The sequence below is a fragment of the Pipistrellus hanaki genome (genome assembly GCF_964339955.1).
Source record: "Pipistrellus hanaki genome assembly, chromosome: 6".
NCBI lineage: Eukaryota > Metazoa > Chordata > Mammalia > Chiroptera > Vespertilionidae > Pipistrellus > Pipistrellus hanaki.
In genome coordinates, this window is record NC_140508.1 from 58,027,090 (window position 1) to 58,046,636 (window position 19,547).

Here is a 19,547-nt window from a genome sequence, read left to right on the forward strand (position 1 = left end):
CCCATGAGAATCCCCTTTCAAGGGGGCAGTGCCTACAGAGACCCTAAGGTCTACATAACACATGCAGATGAGGTCAAGATCCACCATGGAAACCTTGGGGCCTCATCAGCAAACTGACAGCAAAGAGCAGTAAGCAAAACTGTCCTCTCAGATGGAGCTCTGAGGGGCCTGACCACAGCAGGTAAAAGTGCCTCAGAGAGCGGAAAGCACTGTCTCGGGTGGAGTGACCATGACATTGCAGAACAGAGCAGGCCCCACCATGAGAACAATTCTTCAGAAAAGGAGAGGACCAGCCTTGTGGACGGCCCTCAGATGCTCTTCGGAGACAGAATACCACCCTTTGTAGCAGTGCCTTTGAGGTGGGGGTCTATGTTGGGTACTGTGGGATGTTTAGCAGCATCTCTGGTTTCTAGCAACTAGATCTCAGTTACCAGGACCGGCTTCATGGGCATGCGCCAGTTGCAGTCACACATAGCCCGTAGCCCCACATTCGGAAGGACCCTGTGTTTGCTTTTTTGTGGGTTGTTTGTGGTTTTTTGGTTTTTTTTTTTGGGGGGGGGGGGTGTTGTTTTGTTTTGTTTTGTTTTGTTTTGTTTTGCTCTGCTGGCAGCATGCCATTCCTTGTCACCTCAAGTACAAGGAAGCAAGGATGCTACCTGCCTATTGTGCTTGCCCTTTGAAGTTAGATCAGTGGTTCTCAGCCCAAACGCACAATCAACCACCTGGAGAGCTTTTAACAAACATTCATGCTTAGGGCACACCACTAGAGATTCTTATTTTACCAGCCTGTGTTGGACCCGGAGCAACGATATATTTTAGAAGCTTCCCAGGTGATTTTAATATTTAGCCAGCACTGAGCTGTGATACAGATACAAATGGAATGAAGGGAGAAAGGGACCAAGAAGTTTTAAAAAATCTATGATCACATCAAAATCTTGACCTTTATAATTATTTTATGCTAATTTCTGTTGAGTTTTCCCTTAGTATTTAATAAATGTACTTCCCTGTACTTAGAGAAACAGGAAAAGACACATCTACCTAGGTGCCAGGCAGTTAAAAGGGGGCATAGCATTCCCTGTCCTGTCCTGGGGGTGGCCATGGCCATTAAAGGGAAATAATCAAGCAGAAGATAAACTTCAAGAGCCAGATTCAGGCCTAGATCAAATATTGCTCCCCTTAGTGAGTCTCTTTCAGGTCTTTAATATGGTTCTGAAGGCATTTTATTGTCATTTAAAGGTAATCAAGATGATTTTTATTAAATTGATTGGGGTGACATTGGTTAACAAAATTATGTACCGTAGGTTTCAAGTGTACAATTCTATAATTGTACATGTACAACATCTGTACATTGCATTGCATGTTTATTATCCAAAGTCAAATATCCTTCCATCACCATACGTTTGACCCCCTTTACCTTTTTTACTTCCCCCATTCCCTTTCACTCAGGTAATCACCATACCTCACACACAGTAGGTCTTCTACAAATGTAGCCCTTTTGCTTTTTTTACATATATCTCCTCTGTCCAGTAAATCTCTGTAACTGAGAACTATGATAATGAACCTCTAGGAAGCTGAGGATGTCTAGAAAATGACTGGGAAAGAGGCACGGAAGCCAATTAACTAATTCAAAAATCACATAGCAAGTGAGGAAAACTTTTGAAGAAAAACTGAATTCCTCTCCTAATCTCTTTAGTTAGTAACTATATGGTTGTTTCTTTATAAGAAGAAAAAAAAAAAGCTTTCTTCCTGAGAAGGTTCATGTAGGACCAAAGATAATGTTCCAAGAATAGTATCTGAGGATGTGTGTGCGGCTATGGCATAAGTCACAGAATTCGGACTTATGTCTCCAAGAAAAAACAAAAGGTATAGAGATTGTGAAACAATATCTCAAATCCCAAAATACAAATTTACCCTAACTAAAAATTAAGTATTAAAGACATAATGAATTATACCCTCACCAGAAAACCATTCAGCTTTTAAATTTAGACAAGATCAGAATTATTCAGATCAGCGAGATGCCCATCTGCTTTCAAGCATGCAGCTGCTAGCCTTTAAACAGCAACGTTCCATGATTCATAACTTATTCATCGCAGGATGGACTCAGACATCTGCTTTATCATAAATTCAGCTTGCCACAGCATTTTGCTTTGAAATTTCATAACCTCCACCTAGGTAACATACAAGGGTGGGCAAAAAAATAGGTTTATAGTTGTGAGGTAGCAAAGCAAAGTTTATTCTTATATTACTGTTTATTAATTTTTGTGCTATTTCTCATATGAACAACTATAAACTTACTTTTACCCACCCCTGGAGTAAACCAGTAAGTCAGTCTTCTTCCACAGAAAGAATCAACTGTATAACTGCCAAGATGGATGGTCCAATCTTGAAACCATATTTGCACATATGTACATTACAATCACATTATTGGTTGTTCCCTTTTAAAATAGTAACATCATTAATAGCTACCATTTAGCCTATTGTGGACCAGATACTTCATCTTTACATTCTAGAAAATAGTTATTATGACCTCCCTTTTCTACATGAGCAAATCACTAGATTAGATGATTACCCAACTCCACTAATTATAGATATGGCAAAGGCGAGCTGTTTGATCCCAGGCCTATCTGGCCCCATACTTCTACAGCAACCAAGTGTGCCTAATATTTGAATTGCTATGGAATAGCTGAAATATTTTCATCAGTTGTATAGAGGGGAGATTATACTTGGTCCAAAGCCATTTATTCTAAACTCAAAAAATATCTTATAAATGGAACCTAGTTCATATAAATGCTTTAAGAAATATAAAGCACTATGTAAATTTGTTAGATGTTTTTATTCTCCTGGTCAACTTTTGGCAATCCTAACTGTCTATTCTTTACCTCTCCATCATTAAGAGCAACAGCCTGGAGAAGATGAAGGATCCAGAAACTGTGAAAGGACAGAGCCCATTTCTGTATGATTGAAAGAACCCCTTATATAGTCTAGGTTGAAAGAGGAGGTATTAATACACAGGTTTCCTCCAAATGAGATAAATTTTATCTTTTCTTTGTCTACAATTCTAGTTTGTAAATCATTTGATTCTTTCTTTATTTAAAAACTATGCTGTGTGTAGGAAATAAGTGGATCTAATGTCAAATCTTGGTTATAAAATTGTCAGGCATTCTGAGCTTTACTTTTATCTCCTATAAAAATGAAAATTCAAGTTTAACTTCCTGCAAACCTCTGGTCACAGCATTCTTGTCAACTGAAAAACACATAACCTTGTTTTATGTGGTTTTCTGTTTCTTTATTTAATATATGTTGTTGATTCATTGGCATTAACCATGAAGCTGACAGCACTATAACTCATGCCTGAATGGAGCTTACTTAACAATTTCCTCCATAAGGCACATCACAACCTTCTCGTACTTAGGAACACTAGACAACACTGGTTGGGGCTTGTGTAGTAGGCAACCAGTCAACATGGATGTTTCTCACTGTTTTTCCCTCTATTTTCCACTCTCCCTAAAAAATCAATGACAAAAATGTCCTCAGGTGAGAATTAACAAACAAATAAATAATGAGCCAAAAGGAAAAAGCTACAATTTTTGCTAGGGGCTTCAGTACCCATCTTTTAGCAAGTAGGCTGAATATGAGTTAGGATATAGGAAAAAATAAACACTATCATCCGAATGTATCGAAATGACATTTGAATAGCACTCAAGCCCTAACTGGTTTGGCTCAGTGGATACAGCATCGGCCTGTGTACTAAAGGGTCCCAGGTTAGATTCCAGACAGGGGCATGTACCTTGGTTGCGGGCACATCCCCAGTAGGGGGTGTGCAGGAGGCAGCTGATTGATGTTCCTCTCTCATTGATGTTTCTAACTCTCTATCCTCTCCCTTCCTCTATAAAAATCAATAAAATATATTTTTAAAAATAAAAATAAAAAAATAAATAGCACTCAACTTTTTTAAAAAAGAACAGAATACATACTCTTTTTAGTGCACATGTAAGATTCACCAAGATAAACCATATACTAAAAACAGTATTGAGGTTTCTCAAAAGATTTAAAATGAACCTGCCTTATGACCCAGCAATTCCACTTCTGGGATTTATCTGAAGGAACTCATAACACTAATTCAAAAGATTATGTGTATCCCTATGTTTATTGCAGCATTATTTACAATAGCCAAAATATGGAAGCAATCAAGTGCTCATCAAAAGACAAGCAAATAAAAAAGACAAACTTATGGTATATTACTCAGCCATAAAAAAGAATGAAATATTTCCATTTGCAACAGCATGGATGAACCTAGAGGGCGTTATGCTAAGTGAAATAAGTCAGGCAGAGAAGGCCAAATATCATAGGCTCTCACTTGTATGTGTAATCTAAAGAAGAAAATAAACAAACAAAGCTAAAACAGACTCTTAGACACAGTCAGGAGACTGGTGATTGCCAGAGGGGATTAAAGACTTAAATGTAAGTCCTGAAACATAAAAATCCTAGAAGAAATTATAGGCAGTAAAATCTCAGACATTTCTTGTAGCATTTTTCTTTCCAGACATATCTCCTCAGGCAAGGGAAACAAAACAACAAATAAACAAATGGGACTACACCAAACTAAAAAGCTTTTTGCATAGCAAAGGAAATCATCAACAAAATGAAAAGACAACCCACTGAATGGAAGAACATATTTTCCAATGATACATCTGATCAGGGATCAATTTCCAAAATTTATAAAGAACTTAACACAACTCAACACTAAAATAAATAAATAAATAAATAAATAAATAAATCACAATTAAATAATGGGCAAAGGACCTGAATAGATACTTCTCTGAAGAGGACATACAGATGGCCAACAGACAAATAAAAATATACTCAGCATTACTAATCATGAGAGAAATGCAAATTATAACCTCATGCCTGTCAGGTAGCTATCATCCATAAATCAACAAACAAGTGTTGGCAGGATGTGGGGAAAAGGGACCCCTCCTGCACTGCTGGTAAGAATGTGGACTGGTGTAGCCATTATGGAAAACAGTATGGAGTTTCTTCAAAAAATTAAAAATGAAACTGCCTTTTGACTCTGTGATGCCACTTCTCAGAATGTATCAGAAGAAACCTGAAACATTAATTCTAAACAATATATGCACCCCTATGTTCATTGCCGTGTTATTTATAATGGCCAAGTTTTGAAAGCAGCCCCAGTGCCCATCAATAGATGTGTAACTGAAAAGGCTGTGGTACATTTACACAATGGAATACTACTCAGCTATAAAAATAAAAAAAACACAAGGAAATCTAACCTTTTGCAACAGCATGGATGGTACTGGAGAGCATTTTGCTAAATGAAATAAGTGTTCAGATAAAGACCAATACCATACAATTATACAATATCACTTATATGGGGAATCTAATTAACAAAATAAGCTAACAAACAAAATAGAAACAGACTCATAGATACATAGGACAAACTGACATCTATCAGAGGGGAGAGGGGTTGGGGCACTGGCTGAAAAGATGAAGAGATTGAGAAAAAATAATCGACGTATGGCGATTGCCAGAAGGAAAGGGGATGGAGGAGGTAGAAGAGGGCAAAGGGGGAATAAACAGTAGTATCCATACATTAAAATTCATAGAACTGTACACCAAAAGAGTCAATTTAACTGTATGTAAATTTTAAATAATAAATTAATAAAAGTAAAAAAATCTATGTCAATAGAAGAGAACTTATTGGGCAGGAAAACTGTAAACCAGGTTAAGACAATCTGCTATATAATTTACAGATTAATTTTTCAAGAATTGGTTTACATAAATAAATAAAAGCTGCCCTAGCTAGTATGGCTCAATGGATAGAGCGTCGGTCTGCAGACCAAAGAGTCTCGGGTTGAATTCTAGTCAAGGGCATATACCTCAGTTGGGTTGATTCATTAATATTAACCATACCTCAGTACCCATCTTTTAGCAATCAGTAGACCAAGTAGGCTGAATATGAGTTAGGACATAGAAGAAATGAATAGCACTATCAGCCAAATGTATCAAAATGACATTTAAACAGCACTCAATTTAAAAAAAAAAAAAAAAAAAAGAACAGAATACATAGTCTTTTTAGTGCACATGGAACATTCACCAAGACAGACCATATTCTAAAAACAGTTCTGAGGATTCTCAAAAGATTAGGTTATAGGCTCCTCTGCGGCCCAGGCCCTTGTCAGGAAGCATGCAGAAGGCAACCAAGAGATGTGTTTCTCTCACACTGATATTTCTCTCTGTCTTTCCCTCTCTTCCACTGTCTCTAAAAATCAATGAAAAATATCCTCGAGTGAGGATGCAAGATAAATAAAAACTACTATAACTTATAATAAATAAGATTTAAAAAAATATTTTGATAGCACTCTCTAGAACTATTGTTTTAATCTTAGAAGTCAAGATACTGACTTTCCAATTCCTTACAATTATATCATTTTTATTCCCCATGAGTTCCCCACAAAACCAACAACACAGAATGGGAAGTCCAGGCATCTTCTCCCAGAACTTTTTGTTTCTCCCAAATGAAAGCTTTTGTAGAGCCACAGACTAAGTAACATGAGTCAATTTAATGTTATGCACAGAGCCAAAATATTTTTCCATATTGGCTGTGTCGTTTGCTTTCCTTTAGCAATGTTGGTATGTTTCTAAATCTTCTCATATTGCTCCAGAAAGAAAGATTTCATCTTCAGATTGGGGCTGAGGAAATGAAGGAGGAGTAGAAAAAAAGATTAAGAAAAAGACTTTGGAAAGGAAGTAAAAAAGAAACTTAGGAAAAGGGATATTTTTGCCTCAGCCTTGTGCCCCAGCTTAGTTTCTTTAACCAGTATTTATGAATATATCATACTTATAGAGAAATTAATATATTTATACTTTATTCCTCATTTAACTCATATTAATTTTGTATAATTCTTTTACAGGAAAGAATAAATGAGTGATAGGCTTCCAGTAACTGAATTCTTAAATGATTAGCATTCATGACCCTTCACTATTAAGGTTTGTAAAAATTTGTGTGCACAAAATTAAAACCCTCCAAAATTATGAAGTCTATGAATGGTACATGAAGGGGGGAAAGTATAGAACTGAATGAATTGTCTGCCTTGTGCAAATTGAGAAACCCCCCAAAGACTCTGCCCAACTTAAGCTCTGTAGCTTACAATGTGTAAACTAACCTAAACATGAGAATATAAGAATATGTCATACCATATGATAAGAATAAATTCTAACTAGAACTATATAAAGTCCAATTCCATTCTGTCCTCATTCCATTGCACTTCTGGACTGAAACTTGCTCAATGAATCTCTGTCACTTTTTATTTTTACCTTTAATGTAGGTAAAAAGGCAGCAGAACCATTCAAAGGATAAACAATCCATGAGGCAAGACCAGAACTAAACCTCAAGGTTCTTATTCCCCTGTACTAAAATTCAAAAAGCTATACTCTATTTTGAAGTGCACAGTACCCACTGACTCAATTTTATAAACAGCTCATTGTTAGTTTATTGTTTTATTCAGCTTTGGTTATCAAACACATCTTATGACTTTTGGAGTGATTACTACATATTCCTGGACATTAGGCTGGCTTGGAGAAAGAGGTGGGGGCATTTTCCTTGACTAGTACAAAACAACTGGATCCCCAAATATAGAGGTTGTAATGCTGAAGAGTTGGCAGAGTTCAAAACCAACTCATTGTTCTGATTTTCTTTCAGAACAGTATCACTAAATGAGTTACAATAGAAGACATGATCAGTAGATGAGAAAATAAGTTGACATTTGTATCACACTTTTCCTATTGCCCCCAAATGCTTATGATTTTTCAAGAGAAACTCAATAATGAATTACTCAAAAAGTGTTTCACATATCTTATCCAGGTCAATTTATGCCATCTCTGACAGGTATGAATAACTTATACTTTTTACATAGGGGGGAAAAAACTAATACAAAACTTAGGAGAAAAAATGGAAAAGTAAAGCCCTATCCAAATAGTGGGCTACTTTTAAGCCAAATCAATCAACTCCAGAAATTTCCAGTGCTCATTACACAATCCTTTACGCACATGATTTTAGAAAATGCCCAGTTAGCATCATCCAATAACACTAACTCTGGACAACACCAACCCATCCCCCACCTTGGAAATGGAAGGATACTTCCCCTTGGCTACATCTGACCTTGAACCAAAAAGCAGCTATCTCTGGATCTGGTGAGACATTTTTTCAGGAAGATAGGCTTTGAGCTGAGGCTGGCAAAACTATCTGGAATCAGCCTCCCTGGGGTCAGTAAAATAGGGATGATATTATTTACTTCAAAGGGCAATAAATATAAAGATCAAATGAGTTAAGGGCATGAAAGTGCTTTATGAAGAGTTAAGTAATTTACATATTCATCGAAGAGCTGTTGTTTTCCAGTTTCAAAGACCCCGGGTTGATTGAATGTCCTTCACTATGCAGAACACTTTCTTCACTTTATTTATTTATTTATTTATTTATTTATTTATTTGGGGGGAGGGGAGATGCTCACTGGCTTTTCTCTAAGTTATTCATTCTTCTGAGCCACAGATGTGGTATCAAAACTTACAGAAACTCATCCCTGCCTTCCCAGCTAACATCCTAATTTGTGGGGGAGGGATTGCAACATCCTCTGCTCGGTTTTCCTAAGGAATATTTGAAGTCCAAAGTCAATTCTTCCCTTTTAAAAATACCTTTCCTCTGAGGCTTGTCTCCTCCACAGACAAACTCACATGCCCATGGGCACAGCAAATGCAAACCAACCTTTCAAATTAAACTATGACATAGTTAAAGAGTTCCAGGCCCCTCTACTCTTTCCCCTACTCCCCGCTTTGCCCACGGCAGTCTTTGATGAAATGGAGGCTAAAATTTAAGAAGGGGGGTGGAGGGAGAAAGACTTCGTATCTATCCCTAGAGAGGGCTTGGTATGTTACCAAGGGCCAAGCTTTCCCAGCTTTCCCTAACTCCTCCTGACCTCATCTGAAACACACATCCACGACTCCATACACATACACATGCTGGTAAGCCAGCCCAAAGCAGATAAATCTGACTTCCCCAACTTGTAGCCACAGATAGCAGCAAAGTGACCCAAGTCTTTCACTGCCAGCTTCCAAGAGACACTGCAACAGCCAGCGAGGTCGCAATAGCAGCCTCTGTGCTGCAGCCTTCAGCCGGCCAGAGTTTCAGGGTTAATTCCTTAAGGAGCGTTGCTCTTCTCCCCAGCGTCCCACTCCCCTGTGCTTCACCCACTTCTCTCCTCGGGAGGTCAGGAGGAACCGGGTCACTTGGCACTTCCGTAGAGCGGGAAGTTCAGCGAAGGAGATTCCCACCCAAGTAGCCTAAAGCCCACTACTCTTTGCCCCCGGTCTCCACCCTCCTGCCCACGCAGGCGCCTGTGCGGCTGGCAAAGGTGCCAGTTCTCAAGGTGCCTGAGCTCGCATGGGATGTGGAGGATCTAAGCAGGAAGAACAGCGATGGGACGATGGCTGGAGATAGAGGGTAAATGGAGCAGGACTGGGGAGAGGGACCAAGACTCCGCACAGGGGCACTCTCTGACCCCTCTCTCACAGACTGCAACTCCCAAATCCACAGATGGGCATTAAGGTAAAGGCCTTCCCTCCCTACCCTCACCCTTCGCTTCCCCACTCCCCGCCTGGACACCAAGTGAAAAAGCAAGGTGCGGGTGTACCTGGAGCGAACACCATGATTTCCTCCAGCCGTTACGCCCCTAGGTAAAGACAGACAGACAGGAAGGCCAGGACTTGGAGGGGTCCGGTGTGCAGCTGCGCGTGCAGGGCGCGGGCCGGCTGCGGGTCGGGCGGTCAGCACCTCGGACAGCTCCTCGCCGCGCGGTCCCGGGCTGCAGCTCCAGCGGCTGCGGCGCGCTCAGCCTCCACAATGCACTGCTCCACCGGCGGCCACAGCCGCGGCGGGAGGAGGAGACGGAATCCCCACTCAGTTCATCCCTCATTCCTGTGCCAGCTCAGCATACGTAGCTGTTTAGTGAGCAAAGCACTTCTACAGCTTCTGCGGGAGAAGGACCGAAGAGGAAGAGAGAAACAGGTACGGCAATTGCCCGGCTTCCCGGCAGAGGGACAGCTAATTGCTTCCAATTACCTGCTGTCACTAAGCCCCGGTGGATATAGGACTGACATTTTCAATGGGTTTGTCCTTTCCTTTTCCTTCCTTCCTTCCTTCCTTCCTTCCTTCCTTCCTTCCTTCCTTCCTTCCTTCCTTCCTTTCTTCCTTCCTTCCTTCTTTCCTTCCTTCCTTCCTTCCTTTTTTTTTTTTTTCCTCCCAACGCAAACAGCTTTCATCTCAAGGCGGCTGAGTTCTTCTAGTTGGACTGGCTCTGAACAGAGGGGTGAGACCTCCAAGTTAATCAGTCTTGGGCCCAGAGTCCCAGTCTTGTGCTTCTATAAAGACAGCAGGAAGGAAGGACAGGGTGACTAGGAAGGCATGAGAAGGGCTTTGCTATCAGGCCTTGCTCCCAGGCAGGGATCTGGCTCTAAAAGCTCCTAGGCTTAGAGACCCTCAAGGTCATTACTTTAGAGAAAGCAGGGCCCCACCAGGAATTGGAAAGAGACCTCGGTGAGGCTGGTCTCCTCCAGGGACAAACTAACACACCCGACAGAAGGATGAGTCAAGAGTCCCTTCCGAGTGTGAAAACAGCCCTAAAACCCATCAAGAAGTATTAATGCTTCCCATAGCTTTACCCAACTGAAAACTATGCCCCCCATGTATACACTCAGTTCTACTCTAAGATACTGGGACATACCACCACACTCACTTTACACTTCTAATCTTGGCTCATTTAAAAGCACTATCTAGTTCCCCCAAGAAATGCTAGTAACATCGGACAAACTAGATGTTACCCAGCTTGAAACAAGTACATCTGGGTTATAACCTCAGTGCTAAAAGTGATACAGGACCCTCCATCCTCAAGGCAGATGTCAGTTGCTCTAGGTTTAATCCTCTATCTTCGCAGTTGGAGTTTTAAAAGAACAAGGGGTGATCAGAGTCATCTCCAGTGTTTTATAGGGTTTCTTCACTTGCACTTCTCCCTGGACAACATAGTTATTCTAAAAATACAGTGTTTCTTAATAATTTGATTGGTGGCCATCAGTTCAACATTCTTTTGGAAAATATAAAGCATTCAAATAGCCTTATTGGAACTGGTTTTGTTCCAAGCCATCTGATAGATTGAAATGGCAAATAGCTTTATAGCTCTTGAACCACAGTTTGCCTGGAGGCATATGAACAGCCTCAACATAACATAATCAGTACTGCTCTTAGCACCTGGCTCAACACAGGCTTGAACAGATGGGACCTGCCTCAACAGCAACAAGATGCAAATCAATTGATGGACAGATGAAATGTGGGCATAACAAGATGCAGTCTGCTCATTTTCCCAAGTTACACCAAAAGCCAGGGACCAATGGTGCTTCACTCTGCCTTATTTGCTTTATCACCATAAGTGTGAAACACTATTTGAAATAATCTTTGAATGAATGAAAGACCTTCCTTTAACACACTCAATAGGGCTCTCCTTTGCAATGTATTTTGTAATGAGCTTTATTTTCCTAATGTATAAACAATCATTCATGATTAAGCTCAAGAAAAAGCAATAGAGTGTAGGGAAAGAAAAAAAAAATACTTGGAAACCAGTCACACTTAAGTATAACTTCTTCACCATGTATTAGTTGTATGTTCTTAAAGTACTCACCTGCAATATCTCCAAGGTTTGTTGTTGGGATTAAATGTAACAATGGGTTGATTAAGAAAGAGCACAACCTCAATTAAACTCAATCCAGGAAATTACTGATACCCTGGGAATAGATGACACCTTACAAGAATATGGTAAAGCAATACTTCTCACACATGAATGTGTATATGACTCCCACTGGAGATCTTGTTAAAATGCAGATTATGGTTCAGTAGAGCAGGGAGGGGCCTGAGATTCTTCATTTCTAACAAGTTCCCAGGTGATGCCCATGCTGTAATTGCTGCTTGTTCAGAGACTATATTTTGAGTAGCAAAGTATTAGAGGTATCAGCATTTAAAAAGAAATAATTTACATCTCCTTCAACTTCAGAGTGCATCTTCATGTTATATAAGGAAGAAATCCAGATGGATTCCTGTAGACTTCCAAGCTAGACAGAGGCCTAGATAATAGTAGAAGGGAAAAAATGCCTTTGATTAGCCTCCTAAGGCAATAGAATGTAATATGAACTAGTAAAAACCAGTTCAAGGACAGAAGAGAAAAACTCTCTGTAAGACCCATCCTCACTTCTCTGAACTTCCATCATCACTTCCTCCCATCGCCTCTTCATTTGCTCCAACACACTACTGCTACTCAGCCAAAGGACAATATCCTCCTAACTCAGCTTTTGCTTATTTATATTTTAATAAGAGCAATTAATTTTACTCCCAATAAAATCAAGGCACATTAATATTTTTATTTTAATTTACAGTTTAATTTATCAGTAAATTTTCTATTCAACCATATTACCTTGGAATGGATTCCATGTCAAAGCTCATTCTGTCTCCCAAGGATATCTGCAAGAAAAATATATCCATTTTAAAGTGCTATTTCAAACCCATAGGTTATATATCCATCAAGCCCCTGTAGCTTATGAGTCTCACAAGTCTTTTTAGTGTGACATCAGGGAGACTCTTACTTCCTGACTCACAGTTTGAGTCACTGTAAATGATCCCCCAATGAGAGTGAGCAAGTGATGAAGGGTAGATCCTGGACAACAAAAACAGCCATTTATTTGATAGGCACACTGTCCTTTGTCATAATTGCATTTAGCAATTGCAAATATATTCTGATTAACTCCTCACAGACAGAGGCATGGTTATTCATTTGTTTACCTAAAGAAGTAGCTGTTTTGAAATATTTCTTATTTAATTTTTCTAAAAGAATTTTTTTGAGTCAAATAAAAAATAACCTTCAATTAATTCTCATAAATGCCAGCTTCTGTTTCGACCATCTCTTTTAATATCTTCAACTACTATTCTAAAATTATCAAGTATCTGATGGGAATGGAAAAGATTGTGTTTCAGAAGGTGTTTTGGAAAGGCAAAGCTACTTCCGCCTTCCAATGTCTGCATGTTTATCCACTCATTCAAGAGAACTTACAGTGGAAAAAAAGGAATAACCTTACTTTTGAAAGATTAGAAGCTCAGTGTAAGGCATGCCACTGCAGGATCATATTTTTTTTTTTTTAAGAGAAGCCTTCTCTGTTGGCATTGTCTATCATAGCATTGGTGATCCACGCTCAGAGGTGTGTAGAGTTAACAGAAGGTGTGGAATGTCTTCAGAAAACATTCTAAGATAAGTGGTAGAAATTTGACCCGGCAACAGCTAATATCCAAGTGTTTAACTGAATATTCATCAAACAAGTGTTCTAAATCAACTGTTCAGAAGTTGAAATGGATTTTTTTCTGGACTAACTGCATGGCAACTGAAATGTGGTTACTACAGAATAACCCACCTTCCAACAACTTCTGAAACTGTTCCTTAATTGGATTATTACAAGAACAAAAACACTTCTCTGAAGCCATTCTCCACAATCCTGAAGTATGTATTGCATCACAACTAGATTAGCATTGATGTTATCAGATTTGGGAAAACTGTCTAATTAACATTATGCTGTAGTGGATTTATGTTTAAATTTGAATTCATCTGAGGCATACAAACAAAACCAAGACCATAAGGTGAAATGTTAGTGACAAGTCTGAGGAGATAAACTGTGAATCTTTATTTCTAACATTGATTCAACTTTCTATATTGGGTCACCATATTTAGCTGGTATTAAAAATGGTAACCTACATAATTTAAATTTTATGAGACAGGAACTGGGTGCAGGGAGCAAAGAGTGGAAATCGAGGGTATCTATAATACTCAAGTATAAAAATAAATTTTAAAACATTTAAATTTTAAATTATGAGGTTTATATCAAAACCAACATTTCACAAATGCACCTTTTTCTAATCTTCACCCAAGGATATGTTTTTATTGATTTCAGAGAGAGAGAGAAACCTCAATGTGAGAGAGAAACATCAATCAGTGCCTCCTGTATGTGCCCTGACCAGGATCAAAGCTGCATGTGCCCTGACTGGGAATCTAACTTGAAACCTTTTGGTGCACAGGAGGACAATCCAACTACTTGAGCCACCCAGCCAGGGCCACATATGCACTTTGAAGACATAATATGGCTCACTATTTTAAGCAGTGAAAATGGTTTCATAATACAAGTTTCAGATTATACGAAGATGTGGACTTTATTGCTACATGGGAATTACATTTAAATTTTATGTAAAGCAAAAGTGCATCTGTTGTTTGTTGATTTATTAATGGTAGCCATTCTGGGAGGTGTATGGTGATATCTCATTGTGGTTTTAATTTGCATCTCTCTGATGATTAGTGCCATTGAGCATTTTTTTTTTTTTCATGTATCAATATGACCTCTTCAGGTTCTTTGCCCTTTTTAATTTATTATTTGGGTTTTTTGGTGTTGACTTTTATAAATTCTTTAAAATTTCTGAATATTAACCCCTTATCAGATATATTATTGACGAATATGTTCTCCCATACAGTGGATTCTCTCTTCATTTTGTTGATAGTTTGTTTGTTTTTTTCTGTGCAGAAGCATTTTGTAATCCCATTTGTTTATTTTTTCCTTTGTTTTCCTTGCTCTAGGAAATATACAGGCAAAAATATTACGACAGATGTCTTAGATTTTTCTGCCTGTTTTCTTCTAGGATTTTTATGGTTTCACAACTAAAATTTAAGTCATTTATCCATTTTGAGTGTGTTCTTGTGTGTGGTGAATTGGTGGTCTCATTTCATTTTTTTGCAAGAACCTGTCCAATTTTCCCACCATTGATTTTTTAAAATATATTTTTATTGATTTCAGAGAGGAAGGGAGAGGGAGATCGAAACATCAATGATAAGAGAGAATCATTGATTGGTTGCCTCTTACACACCCCTCACTAGGAATTGAGCCCACAACCTGGGCATGTGCCCTTGGCCAGAATCGAACCTGGGACCCTTCAGCCGACAGATCAATGCTCTATCCACTGAGCCAAATCAGCTAGGGCCAATTTTCCCACCATTTATTAAATAGAGTGTTCATTCCATTCTATGCTCTTGCTTCCTTTGTTAAATATTAATCCTAAAGATGTGGTTTGATTTCTGGGGTCTTTGTTCTGTTCCATTAATCTATATTCCTGTTCTTATGCCAGTACCAAGCTGCTTTGATTATAATGGCCTTGTGTTATAGTTTGTTAGCCAGTATTGTGATTCCTTCTTCTTTCTCAAGATTGCTGAGGATGTTCAGGGTCTTTGGGGGTTTTTGGAATATTTATTCCAGATCTGTGAAATAAGCCATTGGTATTTTAATAAGAATTGTTTCAAATCTATAGATTGCTTTCTATAGTATGGACATTTTAATTATGTTAATTTTTCCAATCCATGAACACAGTATATGCCTTCACTTATTTGTATCTTACTCAATTTCTTTCTTCAATGTCCTATAGTTTTCCAAGTATAGGTCTTTTACCTCTTTGTTTAAATTTATTCATAGGTACTTTACTATTTTGTTATTGTTGCAATAGTAAATGGGATTGTTTTCTTAGTTACCTTTTCTGATCATTATTGGTGTATAAAAATGCCACTGATTTTTGGATATTGGTTGAGTATCTTGCTACTTTGAAGAATTCATTTATTAGATCTAGTAGTTTCTTGGTGGAAGTCTTTAGGGTTTTCTATAGACAATATCATGTCATCTGCAAATAATGACAGATGTATCTCCTCCTTTCCAATTGGCTTGTCTTTTATTTCTTCTTCTTGTCTGATCACTATGGCTAGAATTTCCAGTACTATGATGAATAAGAGTGGTGAAAGAGGACATCCCTATCATGTTCCTGATCTGAAGGGAAACACTTTTGGTTTTTGCTCATTGAGTTTGGTGCTGGCATAGGTTTTTCATATATAGCCTTTTTTATGTTGAGGTATGATCCCTCTATTCCCACTTTGCTAAGAATTTTATCATAAATGAGGGTGCTGGATTTTACTGAATGCTTTTTCTGCATCTATTGAGATGATCATATGATTTTTATCATTGATTTTGTTTATGTGATATATCACATTTACTGATTTGCAAATATTGTACCAACCTTGCAACCTGGAATAAATCCCACTTGATCATGGTGTATGCTCTTTTAAATGTATTGCTGGATCTGATTTGCTAATATTTTATTGAGGCTTTTAGTATCTACGTACATTAAGTATATTGGCTTGTAATATTCTTTCTTTGTAGTGTCTTTATCTGGTTTTAGAAATAAGAAAATGTTGGACTAATAAAAAGAGCTGGAAGTTTTCCCTCATCTTGAATTTTTTGAAGAAGTGTTAGTTCTTCTTTGAATGTTTAGTAAAACTCACCTGTGAAGTATCCAATCCAGGAAGTTTTTTTTATTAGTGCTTCCATGTCATTAGTTATTATCAGTCTATTCAGATTTTCTGATTCAGTTTTGGAAAGTTGTATGTTTCTAGGAATTTGTCAGTTTCACCCATGTTGTGCAATTTGTTGGCAAATGTTGTTTTTAATATTTTCTTACAATCCTTTGTATTTCTGTGATGTCAATCATTACTTCTCTTTCATTTCGAATTTTATTTATTTGGGTCCTCTCTGTTTCTTAATGAGTCTAGTTAAAGGGTCATCAACCTTGTTTATATTTTCAAAGAACTAGCTCTTGGTTTCATTGATTTTTGTATTATTTTTAAATTTTTATGTCATTTATTTCTGTTCTGAGCTTTATTATTTCCTTCCTTCTACTTACTCTGGGTTTTTCCTGTTGTTCTTCTTCTAGTTCTTTTAGGTATAGGGTTAGATTGCTTACTTGAGATTTTTCTTGCTTCTTGAACTTCCCTCTCAGGACTGCTTTCATTGGGTCCCATAGATTTTGGCTTGTTGTGTGTTCATTTTCATTTGTTTCCAGGAAGTTTTTTATTACTTCTTTGATCTCATTGGTAACCATTTATTGTTTACTAACATGCTATTTAGCCTCCATGTGTTTGAATGTCTTTGGGATTTTTATTGTGGTTGATTTCTAGCTTCATTCTTTTGTAGGAACTGCCTTTTTATCCAGCAATCCCACTTCTTGGAATACATCCTAAAAATACTGAAATACCAATCAGAAAGAATATATGCATCCCTATGTCATAGCAGCATCATTTACTAGTACAATAGCCAAGGCCTGGAAACAGTCCAAATACCCATCAGTAGATGAGTGGATATAAAAACTGTGGTCATTTACACAATGGGATACTACATTATGGCTATAAAAAAGAAGGAACTCTTATTCTTTGTGACAGCATGGATGGACCTGAATATTACTATGCTAAGCAAAATAAGCCAGTCATCAGAAGACAAATACCATATGATCTCACTTATATGCAGAATTTAATGAACAAAATAAACTGATGAACAAAATAGAATCAGAGCCATGGACTCATGGAACAGACTGACAGATCTCAGAGGGGAGGTTGGGGGTGGGGGGCGACTGGATAAAGGAAGTTGAAGAGATTAGCCAAAGAACACATATACAAAGCCTATAGACACAGACAACTGTGTAGTGAAGGCCAGCGTAATGGGGTGGGAGAGGACTAGGTGGAGGTAGACAAAGTGGGGGGAAATGTTGGGTGTCTGTAAATAGTGTCAAAAAAAAAAAAAAAAAAAAGCTGTGTACTTGCAGATGACAGGATCTTATATACAGAAAAGTCCAAAGAATACACACAAAAAAACATTATAACTAATCAATTTAGCAAAGTTAGAGGGTATAGGAATCAATTATATTTCTATATACCAACAATCAACAAGCCAAAAATAAATTAAAAAAAAAAAAACCGCATCCTAAACCATAAAATACTTAGAAATAAGTTTAAGCAAGCACACAGTACACTGAAAACTACACATTACTGAAAGTAATTAAAGACCCACATAAATGGAATGCTACCCCTCGTTCTGGATCTGCAGACATACTATTGTTAAGGTGACTATCCAAAGTGATCCACAGACTCAATGCAATCTCTGTAAATGGTGGCTGAATTGAACCAGGTGTTTTCCGTTCCCTTCATCAGCATAAACATAAATGGCATGAATGTAGACACGGCCCTTTCCTATCTACAAACTGCCCACCACCTGAAATTTTCAGTTTCTCTTCAAAGACCTGGCACTCAAGAAGCATTCTCCCGCTGCCCCACTGACCTTGTAGCCCCAGTGAGTGTCTATACTCTCTGAGCTGACTTTTGTCTTCAGGAAACAAACAAAAACGAGGGCTTTGGAGGAGGGCAAATAGGAGGTGTAGCTAAGACTCTGTAAGGCACCCAGCAAGCTGTCAGGCTGGAAGCCCCACGGAGCAGTCAATTCTGGAGGCGCCGCCGAGCACTTCATTGGAATTGCCTCCTCGTGGCTGTGAGGGCTTGGGCACAATGGGTCAAGGGTCAAGAATATGGAACCCGCCCAAACAGGTTTGGCTCAGTGGATAGAGCGTTGGTCTGCGGAATAAAAGGTCCCGGGTTCGATTCCAGTAAAGGGCATGCACATTGGTTTTGGGCACATCCCCAGTGGGAGGTGTGCAGGAGGCAGCTGGTCGATGTTTCTCACTCTCTATCCCTCGCCCTTTCTCTCTGTAAAAAATCAATAAAATATATTTAAAAAAAAAAAAGAAAAGAAAAGAAAAGAAAAGAAAAGAAAAGAAAAGAAAAGAAAAGAAAAGAAAAGAAAAGAAAAGAAAAGAAAAGAAAAGAATATGGAACCCAAACAGCAGGCCTACTGGACCTCGGGGAGGAGAGGAGCTAACCACAACCTCACAGGGAAGCGCAGCTTTTACTTTAAGCACCTGCGGGCCCGCCCCACGCCGGAGGCCCCGCCCCACGCCGGAGGCCCCGCCCCTCCCCGCGGCGCAGGCGCCGGAAGTCCGTGAGCGCTGCCAGGAAGTCAGCTTCCTCCGCCCGCTTCCGGTCTGCTGGCTGTGGCTTCTCCGGCCACTAGTCCCGGCGGCGACCCTGCCCGCAGGTGCTCGGACCGAGGCCCGGCCAGGTCTGAGGAGACCGCGCCGGCGCCGGGACCAGCCCCCGATCCCACACGCACTTCCCTCGCGGCCGCGGGAGGGACGGAGCCCGCGGGGAGCGGGGCGCGCGGCGGCGTGACGGACGCGCCGGCGGCCCTGGTGCAGGGCGCCCTGACCCAGAGCCATGCCCCGCGCTGGGGGAACCCCGAGCTCAGGGAGCAGGTGCGGCGGCGGCGGCCTTGGGAGAAGGCCCACCTGCTGCCCAGGTGCGTCCGCCGGCTCACACCGCGGCTTTTCCCGAAACGTGGGAAGCCGACTTCCCTGTTTTTTGATCCAAGCGGTTTCTTAACAGGAGATTCTTTGAGACAAGGTGGCACTGTTAGCCCGCCGCCTGTATGGGGCGGCCGAGGAGTGGGTAGTCCTTTGCATCTAGGTAAGGTGACCGGGCGTC

At 39.5% G+C, this 19,547-nt stretch overlaps 1 protein-coding gene and 1 pseudogene across 4 annotated transcripts in view; one reads left to right on the top strand and one right to left on the bottom strand.

The window, feature by feature from the left end:
• Positions 1 to 18,949, bottom strand: part of AKAIN1 (A-kinase anchor inhibitor 1) — a 39,837-nt gene extending 20,888 nt beyond the window's left edge. The window contains exons 1-3 of one of the 3 annotated variants that reach the window (XM_084888154.1): positions 18,860 to 18,947; positions 12,094 to 12,180; positions 9,705 to 10,042 (exon numbers count right to left, since the gene is read on the bottom strand). In XM_084888154.1, the coding sequence (XP_084744280.1) occupies positions 9,705 to 9,720 (16 nt within the window). In that variant the 5' untranslated portion in view covers positions 9,721 to 10,042; positions 12,094 to 12,180; positions 18,860 to 18,947. Of the gene's footprint in view, positions 1 to 9,704; positions 10,043 to 12,093; positions 12,181 to 18,859 lie in introns of all 3 variants that reach the window. The other 2 variants (XR_014795361.1, XR_014795362.1) reach the window with 2 other exon arrangements.
• Positions 13,020 to 13,569, top strand: LOC311624361 (cyclin-G1-like; annotated as a pseudogene). The gene has a single exon. The product of its transcript is annotated as a cyclin-G1-like (transcript).
• Positions 18,950 to 19,547: the final 598 nt, after the last annotated feature.